This window comes from Peromyscus leucopus, chromosome 16_21, assembly GCF_004664715.2.
Source record: "Peromyscus leucopus breed LL Stock chromosome 16_21, UCI_PerLeu_2.1, whole genome shotgun sequence".
Classification (NCBI taxonomy): Eukaryota; Metazoa; Chordata; class Mammalia; order Rodentia; family Cricetidae; genus Peromyscus; species Peromyscus leucopus.
Window position 1 is genome coordinate 12,367,915 of NC_051084.1, and position 11,765 is coordinate 12,379,679.

The window sequence follows — 11,765 nt, forward strand, 5'->3', positions numbered from 1 at the left end:
TTCCTTCAGCTGCTCCCTTGTCTTCACACTCTTCCCTGGTCCCCAGTGCCAGCCGTCAGTAGCTCTAACTCTGGCCGCCGCCAGTCACACACTCCACGCCCCTGCTGTGCCGACAGTGCCCCTCCCTCCGTCAGGCCCAGCCTCGTGTTTCTCGAAGAAGGTGGTTTATCATTCTGTCCCATCTGTCCTGTGAGACAGGAAGCCGGCAATGTAGGAGTCCCTGGGGGCCTGGCCCGGGTGCCCGCCATCCCCCTGCTGAAGGCTCTGGATGTGTCTGAGGGTGGCATGCAGGAGATGAGAGGCTCCTCTGTCTGCATGGTGCTGTGAGGGGGCAGACTCTACAGATTTGGGGCTATCTGGAGAGCTAGGTTCTCCTGGGGAGTGCAGGCCTCTGGGGTCCCAGGTGTGAGATGAGGTCCTGTCCCCAAAGCCCATCGGGACACCAAACCTGGAGGCAGCAGAGCCTTTTCTGCTCTCCGAGGCCTCTGGAAATCGTCCCCTCTTTTCACCTTCTTACAATAACTACAACTTGTCAGATGCCGCCGCCGCCGCCGCCAACGAGGTGTGGACAGAGTTCGGGGCTGAGGGGTAGCCGGCCCTGCTCAGCCGGAGAGTGACATCAGGCTGGAGCTGGGTCAGTCTGCCGAGGCTCTGCCATGCCCTCCCCTGCCATGCCCTCCCCTGCCATGCCCTCCTCTCCATTCCTCAGGCACACCTCCCTCCCCAGCCTTTCGCCTGCCTCCTTCATCCCTCCCTCTCCCTGTCCAGGCTCTCCCTCCCCAATCCCGGGGCCTACTGAGTCAGGCCCACAACGCAGTGCTCCTAGTTTGAAATAATTTTTAACTATTTTCCTCTTAATTTGATTAAATTCCTCCTCTGCCTTCCTGGTGTGGTGGTGGTGGTCTGCGGTGCTGGGGATCAAGCCCGTGTGCCCTGACCCTGAGCTCCACCCGCCCCTTGTCTGTGTGTCCTCTTAGCGCAGACATGTGACCATCCCGCTTTGGGAATCCCCCGGTGGAAAGGCCTAAGGCTCTTTCCTTCTCTCCGAGAGGAAGCAGGTGTTACACCAGGAAGATTATTCTGAGGTGTGGACACCAGGGGTTCCAGAAGGGGCCAGTGGCCCACAGGGGCCAGATGTCCCCTCCCACGATGGCTCCAGGCGGCCACGTGGAGAGGGTGTTAGAACTGCTTCTGGAAGGAAGAACCCGAAGGGCCGTGGGCTCTAAACAGGTAGGCATTGCCACCCCTAAGTCTGCAGTGGGCTGCCGGAAGTGCTGGCGGGGTCTGGAGCAGCACAGTGATGAAAGTGCACACGAGGATCTAGCTCCACGGAGGTGGCTGAGGCAGGAGCATTGCCACACAGCAGAGCGCAAGGCCCTGTGGGCCGTCTGTCCCCTCTTAAGCTGTCACCCTCGAGTGTTCACAAATCTGCACTGGCCAGGAACTTCAACTCCACATGTCGTGTCCTCAGAGAACATCCTTTTATTATTATTATTATTATTTATTATTATTATTATTATTATTAGTTTTTCGAGACAGGGTTTCTCTGTGTAACTCTGTGCCTTTTCCTGGAACTCACTTGGTAGCCCAGGCTGGCCCCGAACTCACAGAGATCCGCCTGCCTCTGCCTCCCGAGTGCTGGGATTAAAGGCGTGCGCCACCACCGCCCGGCTAGAGAACATCTTTTTAAAAATGGAGAGGGGACACCTGCAAGTGCAGAAGGGTAGCAATTAGAGAGCGGCTAACCTGGGCTACATGATGAAAAGTTCATCTGAGGAGGAGAGGCCTCCGAACACCCCCCACCCCACCCCACCCCACCCCAGCTTCTTTCTTGTTCGCGTGGCTATTCCTTGTCTTATTTAAAAGGCTGTACGGGGGCTGGAGAGAAGGGTCAGTGGGTCAGCATGCCTGCCGCTCCTACAGAGGACCTGCAAGATGGGCACTGAATGTTGCTGCCATGACTCTATCCTATCACAAACATCACAGTGGGCAGGACCCGGGGACCCAGGCAGCTGGACACATCATCTTATCCTCCCTTGCTCTCTCAATGGCACTGGCAGCCTCCTCGTCTTACCCAATCCTGGGGAAGGGGGGGGCAGGTCGATAAGGCTCCTTCCTTGTCCTGTCTGTCCTCAGCATCTAGTGGGTAGGAGCTGGGTGCCACGGCCACAGCTCTGCAGCTGTTTCTGGCACTGTCCCCTGAGGCTCTGTCCACACCTCGGTAGGGACCACGGAGCTCACAGCCCCTGGCCTGAGCCCCCGTTACCGAGAGCAAGGAGGCTGTTGCCAAGGGCTCCAGGGGAGTGGACTCGACTCTGGTCCAGACCCAAGGCACCCAGCCCTCCTGGAGACATTGTGTGAGCCGGCTGGGCCTCCAGACACAGCCCCCGGCGCCCCACCCCAGCCAGGGTGGTGCTTGTCTGGGAAGGGACTTTTAAGTCCAGCCGCCCGCGGACCCCTGATCGGGAGAGACGGAGGGAGCTGGCCACCATGCACAGCTCCTGCGGCCTCTGGGCGACCCTGTTCCCATTGCTGCTGCTGACTGCCCCGGGCCCCACCTCAGCCCTCACGGAGGGGGAGAAGCAAACCATGGTGGAGCTTCACAACTTCTACCGTGCCCAGGTGTCCCCTCCAGCGTCAGACATGCTGCAGATGGTGAGTGTAGCCGGGTGCCCACCTCCTGGGGTTGAAGGGGCGCTGGGCATGGCCTGCCACAACCCTTTTCCTCACCCCACTCCTGGTGGGGATGCTCTCTCAGACCCCTTCCTCTGGTCTGTGACCGAGTCCCTTATGCTGTGTAACACTGGTCCTCAGGAGCAGCCCATCATGTAGATGAGGAAGCTGAGGTCGAGGGACTTGTGATCAGGCTTAAGCCCTGGCTCCCCACACCAGGGGCCTCCTCCTCAATCTTACCAAGATGTGATGACCTGGAGGGGGAAGCACTCTTTGTGGATGCTCTGAAAATCCCCGAGGAGGAGAGGGAGAGAGGCAGGGCGAGCCCGGAAAGCGCTGACGAGGGAGAACAGACTCCAGGGCCCACAGCTCAGGTGCCGTCTCCAGCAGGGAGACACGGGGTGTAGAGCACGTTCTGTAACCATGTGGACTCTTAGTTTCTCATTCACACAACGAGGTCGTAAGCACATCCACGTGCGTGCGTGGGCTGAATCTCCCGCATGCAGTACCACATGCAGTGAAATCTAAGGTATCCATATAACAGAAACACAAACTGTCTATACGACAGCGAGGAACATGCACAGACAGCAGGAGCCAGAGGCAGGGTGGTGGTGGCCAATCTGGCAGAAGGGAAGTTATCAGAGGACAGGGTTGGGACAGGATGCCTGCTCTGGCGTCAGTTGATAAAGTGGGAGTCCCTTCCTTTCTGTCCTCCAAGAGGTCTGACTGGTCCAGTCCCCCCACCCCCACCCCCAGACACCCTCTGGAACCCCCGAGCTAAGAGCCAAGTCACCTGGGAAATGCAGCAGCAAAGTCGGGGGCCCAACATTTAGGTGATAGCCTCAGCTTGTGCCCTGTGGCTGGGTGACTCGGAGGGGAGCCTTTTCCTGACAGGATGGCTGTGAGAACCATTCTCAACCCCGTTGTCCTTGGCAACCAGGAGCTGCAGACAAATCCAAAGCTGGGATACTGGTTATCAGTGCTGAGATCCGGCCTGACCACTTCCTCTCTGTAGACACTGCACACCCTGCTGTCCAGTGTGCATGTTGCCCAGGGTGCCCCCCACCTGGCTGGCACCTTGTCATTTTAGCCCCATCTCTTTCTCCACCCTCAGCCTGGCTACACGGCCCTCCCATGCCCCCCTCAGTTGCCTGTGCCACTGGCCACAGTGGTCACGTGCTCCAAGTGACTTACAACCACGTGAACTTCATGATTCTTGCTGTTGTTGCTCTGGCCTGGCCCAGTGCCCAGGACTGCTGAATGACGGGTGGATGGACCCGCTTCCAGGGGGAGAGGACCGTGGTTCTTGCAATGCCACAGGCTGAGAAGCCTACAGTGGCGTCCCCATGGGACTTGAGGCGTGGCACGGACCCAGTCTGCGGGCTAGAGCTGGGGCGGCTCTGAGCTTGTCTCTCAATCATCAAAAACTGACATGGCTGAAGTACCCATAATACCCAGACTGTGACAGGGGGAGATCATTGCTACTGCTGCCCTAGAAAGGGCCTGTCTACCCTGGAGCCCTGCAGCCCCCCCCCCAGACCCATGATCCCAGTTTCTACCTCCACTGCCCACTACTGCCCGAGTCCAGCGGACTACCCAAACCTGTGATTTGAAACAAAAATGGCCACAGCAGGAATGGCCAGGTGTTCACCGGGTGACAGCGCTTGCCGGAGCGAACCTGAAGACCTAAGGTTCCTCCCTAGAGACTGTGAGAACCCGAAAGCTGTCCTCTGACCTTCCAGCGGTCAGTGAGGCGTGCGCCAGCACACACACACACACACACACACACACACACACACACACCTAATAGTACATAGATACTTAATTTGAAAGAGTGACCAGAGAGAGAAAAGGACTCCCTGAGGTACAGCAGTGGTGCCAACCCCAGCTCAGGCTCCCGTGAGGGCTCCAGGCCGCTGTTTCCCAGAGCACTGAGTGGTTGGGAGGTGATCATGGTCACCCAAACTCTTTTTTGGCTGTCCGGCTCTGGAAGCTGGAGCCCCCCCTCTCCCCCCAAGAGGGCTGAACAAGAGCCACAGCAGGCATCCATTTCCAGGAAAGGCCAAGGACAGAATTTAATGGGATCCAGGCCTCCCTCCTTAGTCCTTGGGGTCAGATGCCTCCTCCCACGCTCCTGCATCCTCTCCCAGCCAGGGACAGAACCCCAGAGGCGCTCTAAGCAAAACCCTTTCCCAGCATCTCACCTGCGATCTCCTGGAGATCATGGACCGGGTCTGACTGCCTTGGCTTAGCCAGGGCTCTGATGACTGGAAGTGAGGGACCTTCAGCGTGCCACACAGAGAGTTTCCTGGGGAGGAGGGACCCGATGAAGGGACTTGAGCACTTAAGACGAGGGACTGCTAGGGAGAGCCTTGGCCGTGGGTGGTGGTGCCCTGTGTTAGCTGCATGGACCAGAAAAAAACCACCAGTCCTCCGTCATCTCTCTGGACATCTTCGGAGCATCTCCACCCCCCACCCCAGCTGCACACAACACTCAAAGTCAAATCATCATCAGTCCTCCGCCACCCCGCCACCCCTGTGAGGGGTAAGAGAGGTGCCCCAGGGCCCGAGGTGGCACTCTCCAGACCCCACCGAAACCCACGGGGAACAGATTCCTGAGAAAAGCCGGGAGTCACCTTGCTAAGGGGTGGGGAGGCCAGCCAGTCTCTGGCCTCCTGAGGTTCCAGGACACCCCCAGCCTCCTCTAAGCACCCTCACCTCCCTCTCCTGCCCCGCTTGCTGCCCTGCAGAGGTGGGACGACGACCTAGCCGCCTTCGCCAAGGCCTATGCGCAGAAGTGCGTGTGGGGGCACAACAAGGAGCGGGGCCGGCGCGGAGAGAACCTGTTCGCCATCACCGACCAGGGCATGGACGTGCCGCTGGCCGTCGGGAACTGGTATGAGGAGCGGGAACACTACAACTTCAGCACCGCCACCTGCGATCCCGGCCAGATGTGCGGCCACTACACTCAGGTGACAGGGCCAAGCCCGAGCGCGGGGGCGGGGCGGTGAGCTCAGGCGTGGGCGGGGGGTGGGGGCTCCTGGCGTGGCGTGAGGGCTCAGGCCTCCAGGTGTTGGGCAGGCCTCGGCTGGTTGGATGAGCCACGTGACGGGGGGGGGGGGCGTCTCTTGGTGTTGGGGATCGCCACCAGCAGCAGCACGATGGGCGGAGCCTGCAGGTGTGGGGTGGGGCCACATGGGTGGATAGGATCTGGACCTCGCGAAGCAGGGGGAGGGCTTCAAGGGACGTGATGTGCCACGTGCGTGCGTCTCGTCTGGTCCTCGAGGTGACGAGTGGAGCCACGTGCACGTTGGGCAGGACGGGCTGGGGCCTCTTAGTGTTGGGGGGGAGCCACCTGGTCCAGGGGCGGGGCGAGCGGGGAGGGGCGGGGCGGGCAGGATCGCCAGGTTTGGGTGGAGCCTCGTGCAGGGCCAGGAGGGGTGGTTCTTGGTTTTTTTTTTGGCTCCAGCTAGAGTAGCCCGGCTTTAGAATGGTCCTCTCCTTAGAGCCTCCCTAAAGACCGACACAGGACACAGCGCGCAGTCAGAGGCCACTCAAACACCGTCCTCATCTCTTCAAAAAGGCACATCTTTTGAAAACCTAGGTCACCCCGTTTCAGCCTGGTGTCACAGCGTGGGTTTCCTGAATGCGATGACTGTCCTGGGTGACAGTGGACCCCGAGTGGCCCAAAGCATTTGCAGCAGCCACAGATGCCCCCCCCCCACTGACCCCTTTCCTGACACTGTTGTTCTTAGCATTTTTCTCTTTTTCTTTGTTTTGTTTTTCGAAACAGGGTTTTTCAGTGTAACCTTGGCTGTCCTGGATCTCACTTTGTAGACCAGGCTGGCCTCGAACTCACAGAGATCTGCCTGCCTCTGCCTCTCGGGTGCTGGGATTAATGCTGCACCCTTGGCATTTTTCATGCCTTATTTGTGGTTTCTAATCTGCCAAACTGATAAAGCGAATAGACAAACTTGTTTAATTTTTGCTTTAGAAAAAAACCTCTGTAAGTGGGGGGGTGGGTGGCTCAGTGGGTAAAGGCAGTCTCCACCAAGGCTCAGCATTAGTATTAAAGGAATTGTTTTCTCTTCCCAATGCTTATTGTACAAATGATTACACCAGAAACCAAAGAATAAAAAACAATCCCACCCACATCCCTCCCTCCCGTTTTCAGTGCCCTTTTGAGCTGATATTTTTAGCCCTAATCTTAAGGAAATACTCAGAAGCACCCACCCAAGTCGGGAAGTTGTGAGGTCCCGGCACCTTCCCGACTGAGACATCTGCGCCTCACCCTCACCCAACACAGGCCTGCCAGACTGACCAAGCTCTCTCTGGCTCTACCCTAAGCCAGGAGCCATCTCTGCCCAGAGACACACCTGCTCAGACAGGAACCTGAGGAACCACAGCTAATGCAAGCAGGACCTGCCCCCCTCACCACACACACACACACACACACACACACACACACACACACACACACAACCTGAGCCTAGGAATTGAGGAAAGCATGGTGTTCTCACCCCAGTGGCAGGACACACATTTTTGTTTTCTTGTTAAGACAGGGTCCCACTAGGTAGCCTTGGCTGGCCTGGAACTCCCACAGAGATCTGCTTGCCTCGGCCTCCAGTGCTGGGAGTAACACTGTTTCCTTTTTGTATGTAAGAAGAAATTAATCTAGCAGCCCCACTATTCTCTAAGAGGTGGGGCAAATGGGTGGGGTGGGTGGGAGGGGCCCCAGCTAAGGTGATAGATGGGAAAAGTTTCCGGTGGGATTTCACTGGTTTGTATACACCCCTTATTTAAAAGGACAGAGCCCTTTGATCCCAGCACTCCCAGGCAGAGGCAGGTGGATCTCTGTGAGTTCGAAGCTAGTCTGGTCTATAAAGCAAGTTCTTGGACAGCCAGGGCTACACAGAGAGACCCTGCCTCAAAAAACAAAACACCTCTAGAAAGAGGCCACGGGAAAGTGGGCAGGGTGTATCAGAGGCCTGGTGACTTCCGTTTGTCAGGAGAGGGTAGACAATGCTACCTCTCCTGCCTCTAACCCCTGAGCAGCTTTGGCCTGAAACACACAGGTTCAGGGACTTGGAAGGCCAAGGCCACCCACAGAGAGCTGGTGCAGAGCTACACGGGGAAGGGACCGTGTACCCAGCCCAGAGCTGAGCCGCTGGGTTGGCCCTGCTTTAGGTAATCTGGAGCAAGACGGAGAGGATCGGCTGTGGTTCCCACTTCTGTGAGACGCTCCAGGGAGTGGAGGAAGGAAACATTCATTTGCTGGTGTGCAACTATGAACCCCCGTAAGTGCTGAGAGGCCAGAGGCTTGGGAGAGGACAAGGAAGCTGCAGGCTGGTAATGTCGGCATTGACCCTTCTGGCAACATGTGGCCCGACGGGAGGTCTAATTTGGTTAGCCAGCGAGGCCAGGGAGCCCGTGGTCCCCAGTGGGAGATAGCAGCCTCGTGGGCTCCTGGGGATGGACCGGCTGTGCCTCTGGGGAGGGACCGTGGGGATGGGTAGGAAGGTGCGGACCTTCCCCTGCAGCAACGCCTTCTCTTCAGGGGGAACGTGAAGGGGCGCAAGCCCTACCAGGAGGGGACTCCTTGCTCCCAGTGCCCCCCTGACTACAGCTGCGAGAACTCTCTCTGTGGTGAGTGGCAGGCCAGAGCTGAGAAGAGGTTGGGAGAATGTGACCCTGCCTGGGGGGACCTAGAGTCTCAGGACTCCCACCTTGAGAAGTAGGAGATGGGGCTACGGGGCGCGACGGTGGGGACCCTCTGCCACTTTCTGCCCTCCCTGCACCGCCCGCCGCCTTGGCACCTCGTTACCCCAAGTGACAGATTGCGTCCTTCCATCCCTACAGAGGGTTGAGACCGGTTGGCCCAGGATGCCGTGCGAGGGGGCGTGGCTGAGCGGGAAGGTTTGGGCTGGTGGGCGGGGTCTGTGATCGAATAGGCGGGGCTATCATGCAGTCCTTAGGCTTGGAGAAGGGTGGAGGAGTTGGGTCAATGTCCAGAAGTTCCATTACCGGAGGGGCACACCCGCTGCAGAAAAGTGTGGCCTGCGCGTCCCGGTGGGACATTGCGCGGCCGGGTGGGGTCCCGTCTGCAGCACTAATGCTTAGCCTTGCCAAACAGAGCCCACAAGAAACCCGGAAGAGGAGCAGGATTCGCCTCCACCGGTGACCGAGGTCCCTTCCACCCGGGCAACTGAAGCCCCAAGCTCCAGGGAATCCGGTACTCCGTCCCTAGCAACCTCTGAGACTCTACATTTCACCTCGGTAACAGAGGTCTCGGACTCCCTGGCAACCGAGTCCTCACCTGCGTTAGAAACAAAGGCCCCATCTTCCTTAGCAACGGAAGGCCCCTCCTCCATGGCAACAGAGGCTGAGTCTTTCCTGGCGGAGGTCCCCTCGGTTTCCACCACGCACACCCAGCCCTCACTGGATGAGGGGCCCGTTACTTTCCCCACATCCACACATATCCCTGACCCCGAGTCTACGGACAAAGAAGCCAGCAAGTCGAGCGCAACCTCCGTGAGCCCAGAGAAATCTCTGTACCCCACGATGTCCCTGACACAGACAGGAGAGACCCTACCCCAGGCCCAGGTGGAGGCTGAGGTGGAGGCCGAGGTGCCTGAGGCGGAGGCCGAGTTGCCTGTTTCCAGTGAGGTGTTGGGTCAAGCCCAGGAGCATGATGGGCCGCAGGCCTCACTGGACCACTCGGGCCACCCTGCCTCCCATGTCCCCAGTGCCTCTGCCTCGGCGGCTAATGCCACAGGCGGACGCACCCTGGCCCTACAGTCACCCCGGACAGGTAAGGCCTGCAGCCCCTATTCCTGGCTCCAGAATGCAGGTATCCTGGGCCGGCACCGGTGGTTGGGGCAGGGTAAAGCGTGCATGATCTGGAAGAGGCTTCCTCCCTGCCTGCTGCCTGCACCTTGCATGGAGTGGGTGGAGAGTCAGGCTGTTCTCAAGCTGAGCCACGGCCCCTTCCTTTCCGCAGGTGCAGAGGACCCTGAAAAGGCCGGCTTGGGTTTGAAGCACAGTTCTGGTCATGTGTGGGGCCCTCTCCTGGGACTGCTGCTGCCTTCCTTGCTCCTGGCTGGAATATTCTGAAGGGGACCCTCAAATTGAGGCAAGGCCTGGGGAGACTGGCCTCCTGCCCATTCTGGATTCTGTCTCCAAGTTAGAAGCCAGAGCTTCTGGAGCAGGTCCTGCTCTCTGTACGCACCCCCCCCCGTTTCCCTCTCTACTGAGCAGTGCCAGCCCAGTACCCCCAGGAGTGCTTCTCCACGGGGGTGGGGGTGGGGGGGACGCTGCCTTCAGCAGTGTTCTAGTGACCACACGTGTGTGCGTGCGTGCGCGTGTGCATGCCTGGTTTCCTAAGGACAGCGGATCGTAGCCTCCTCGGGAACGTCTTCTTTCTGGAGCGTTCTGAGTCCAGGCGTATCTACAGAGGTGCCCACTCCTTCCCAGGGAGAAGAGGTCAGCTGCCTAACTGCTGTGTCCTCCACCCTGTCCCCAGCCCTCAAACAAGATTCTGCCTGGCTAACGGCCCTCTGGAAGGGAAGAGCTGTGGGGTCCAGCTCACCAGAAACTGCACACCAGGGCCCTTCCTGCCCCTTACAACAGCGTCCCGCGGACGGCATGATTCCGAGGATACCTGCCTGCCCCACAGGGTGGAGGTGGGGGGTGCCGTCTGCCTGCAGACTCTGGGGCTCCCCATCTCCGAGTGCCCATGTGCCTTGGATGTCAGGCCATGAGGGGCAGCTGAAGAACAAGCCCCACCCAAGTGGGGTTCTGTGGGTGGGGAGACAGGGAGCCGGTAACCGAGGTGGCCTTGACTCCTGAATAAAGCCTGTCTAAGTCTCTGCTCGCATGAGGTGGAGTGCTGTGGGACATCTGCTTCTGCCCCCTGTGCATCTCTCCCTACACTCTGGGCCACCCCTTTCCTCCCGGTAACTTCCACTCCATCCAAGGACACGCGCCCCCCGGCAGGAGAGAGAAAGAACAGAGGAAAGGCCCGGGGTTCCTGGCTGCCTCTCCCAACCTCAGAAGTTGTCAGTGGAGCTTAGGTAGGTAGGTGGCTTCGGGACATTTCCACAAGGGTATGATGGCCACAGGTTTCAAAATGGCCAGGTGTTTGGAGCAGCCCCGAGACAGGGTCCCAGGGCCTAGAAAGCTCTCTGGGGATCAGAGTAGAGTGGTCCAGAAGTGCTGTGGGCCAGGAGAACAAGGGCAAAAGGCAACAAACGAGAGGCGGTGACCTGGGCTAGGGAGGTCCTGGCTGGTGCTGACCTATCAAGGCTGTTCCTCTCAATACACTAAGATACGGAGGTCACCCATTTAAACTATACACCTGGGGGCCAGTGAGATGGCTCATGGGTAAAGGGGCCTGAGTTCAAATCCCTGGACCCACACGGTAGAAGAGAAAATTGACTCCTGCAGGTCCCTCCTCCAACCTCCGTAAGTGCCCGGCACACATGTATCCCACTCCAACATCTTTATTTGGGTGGCTTTTCTTTCTGCTTTTTTTTTGTTTTTGAGATTTTGTGTTTTTTTGTTCTTTCTGCTTGTTTTTGTTCTTTTTGCTTTTTTTGTTTTTGTTTTACCCACCGAGCCAACTGGTCACCCCCAGCTTGATGGGTTTTAGTATAGTATAGGACTGTGTAACTATAACTAATACCAACAGTGGACATTTCCATGACCCAACAAGCACCTTACCCACTGGTCCCCACTCCCACACAACCCCCCTCAGCCCAAAGCAACTGCTCATCCACTTCCTATCTGTATGGACATTTCCTGTTCCTTCCTTTTTGGTTGGGGGGAGGGGCTCATGCGTCAGAGGACCTCCTCTCCCTCCACCACAGGGGTCAGGCTCCGTAACAAGCACCTCCATCTGCTGAGCCATTTCATGGCCCTCATTGGCCCGTTTTTGACTTTTCATATAAATTCGTGACAGATCATGTCTTTGTGACTACTTAACATCTCTCCAAGGTTCATGCATTCTACAGCATGAATGTTTTCTTGACTACAAAGTTGCATTGTGTGTATGGGCTCGGGTGTGTTGTACCCACGGGTGCATAAGTACGTGT

General features: G+C 58.0%; 1 protein-coding gene across 2 annotated transcripts; it reads left to right on the forward strand.

The window, feature by feature from the left end:
- Nucleotides 1–2,170: 2,170 nt before the first annotated feature.
- Pi16 (peptidase inhibitor 16) lies at nt 2,171–10,541 on the forward strand. Of its 2 annotated transcripts, none has more exons than XM_028885029.2 (7): nt 2,171–2,655; nt 5,424–5,645; nt 7,861–7,970; nt 8,231–8,319; nt 8,807–9,484; nt 9,674–9,805; nt 10,147–10,541. In XM_028885029.2, the coding sequence occupies exons 1-6, from the start codon at nt 2,491–2,493 to the stop codon at nt 9,784–9,786; spliced, it is 1,377 nt and encodes a 458-aa protein (XP_028740862.1). In that variant the 5' UTR covers nt 2,171–2,490; the 3' UTR covers nt 9,787–9,805; nt 10,147–10,541. The 2 variants fall into 2 exon arrangements, with proteins under 2 accessions (XP_028740862.1, XP_037055707.1); XM_037199812.1 differs by having other exon boundaries at nt 2,172–2,655; nt 9,674–9,799; nt 10,145–10,541.
- The last annotated feature ends 1,224 nt before the right edge of the window (nt 10,542–11,765 follow it).

Coding starts and splice junctions, on each gene's coding strand:
- Pi16 (XM_028885029.2), top strand. CDS start 2,491: ATGCACAGCTCCTGCGGCCTCTGGGCGACCCTGTTCCCATTGCTGCTG. Junction 5,646..7,860: donor TGTGCGGCCACTACACTCAG/GTGACAGGGCCA, acceptor GCCCTGCTTTAG/GTAATCTGGAGCAAGACGGA. Junction 9,485..9,673: donor CCTACAGTCACCCCGGACAG/GTAAGGCCTGCA, acceptor TCCTTTCCGCAG/GTGCAGAGGACCCTGAAAAG.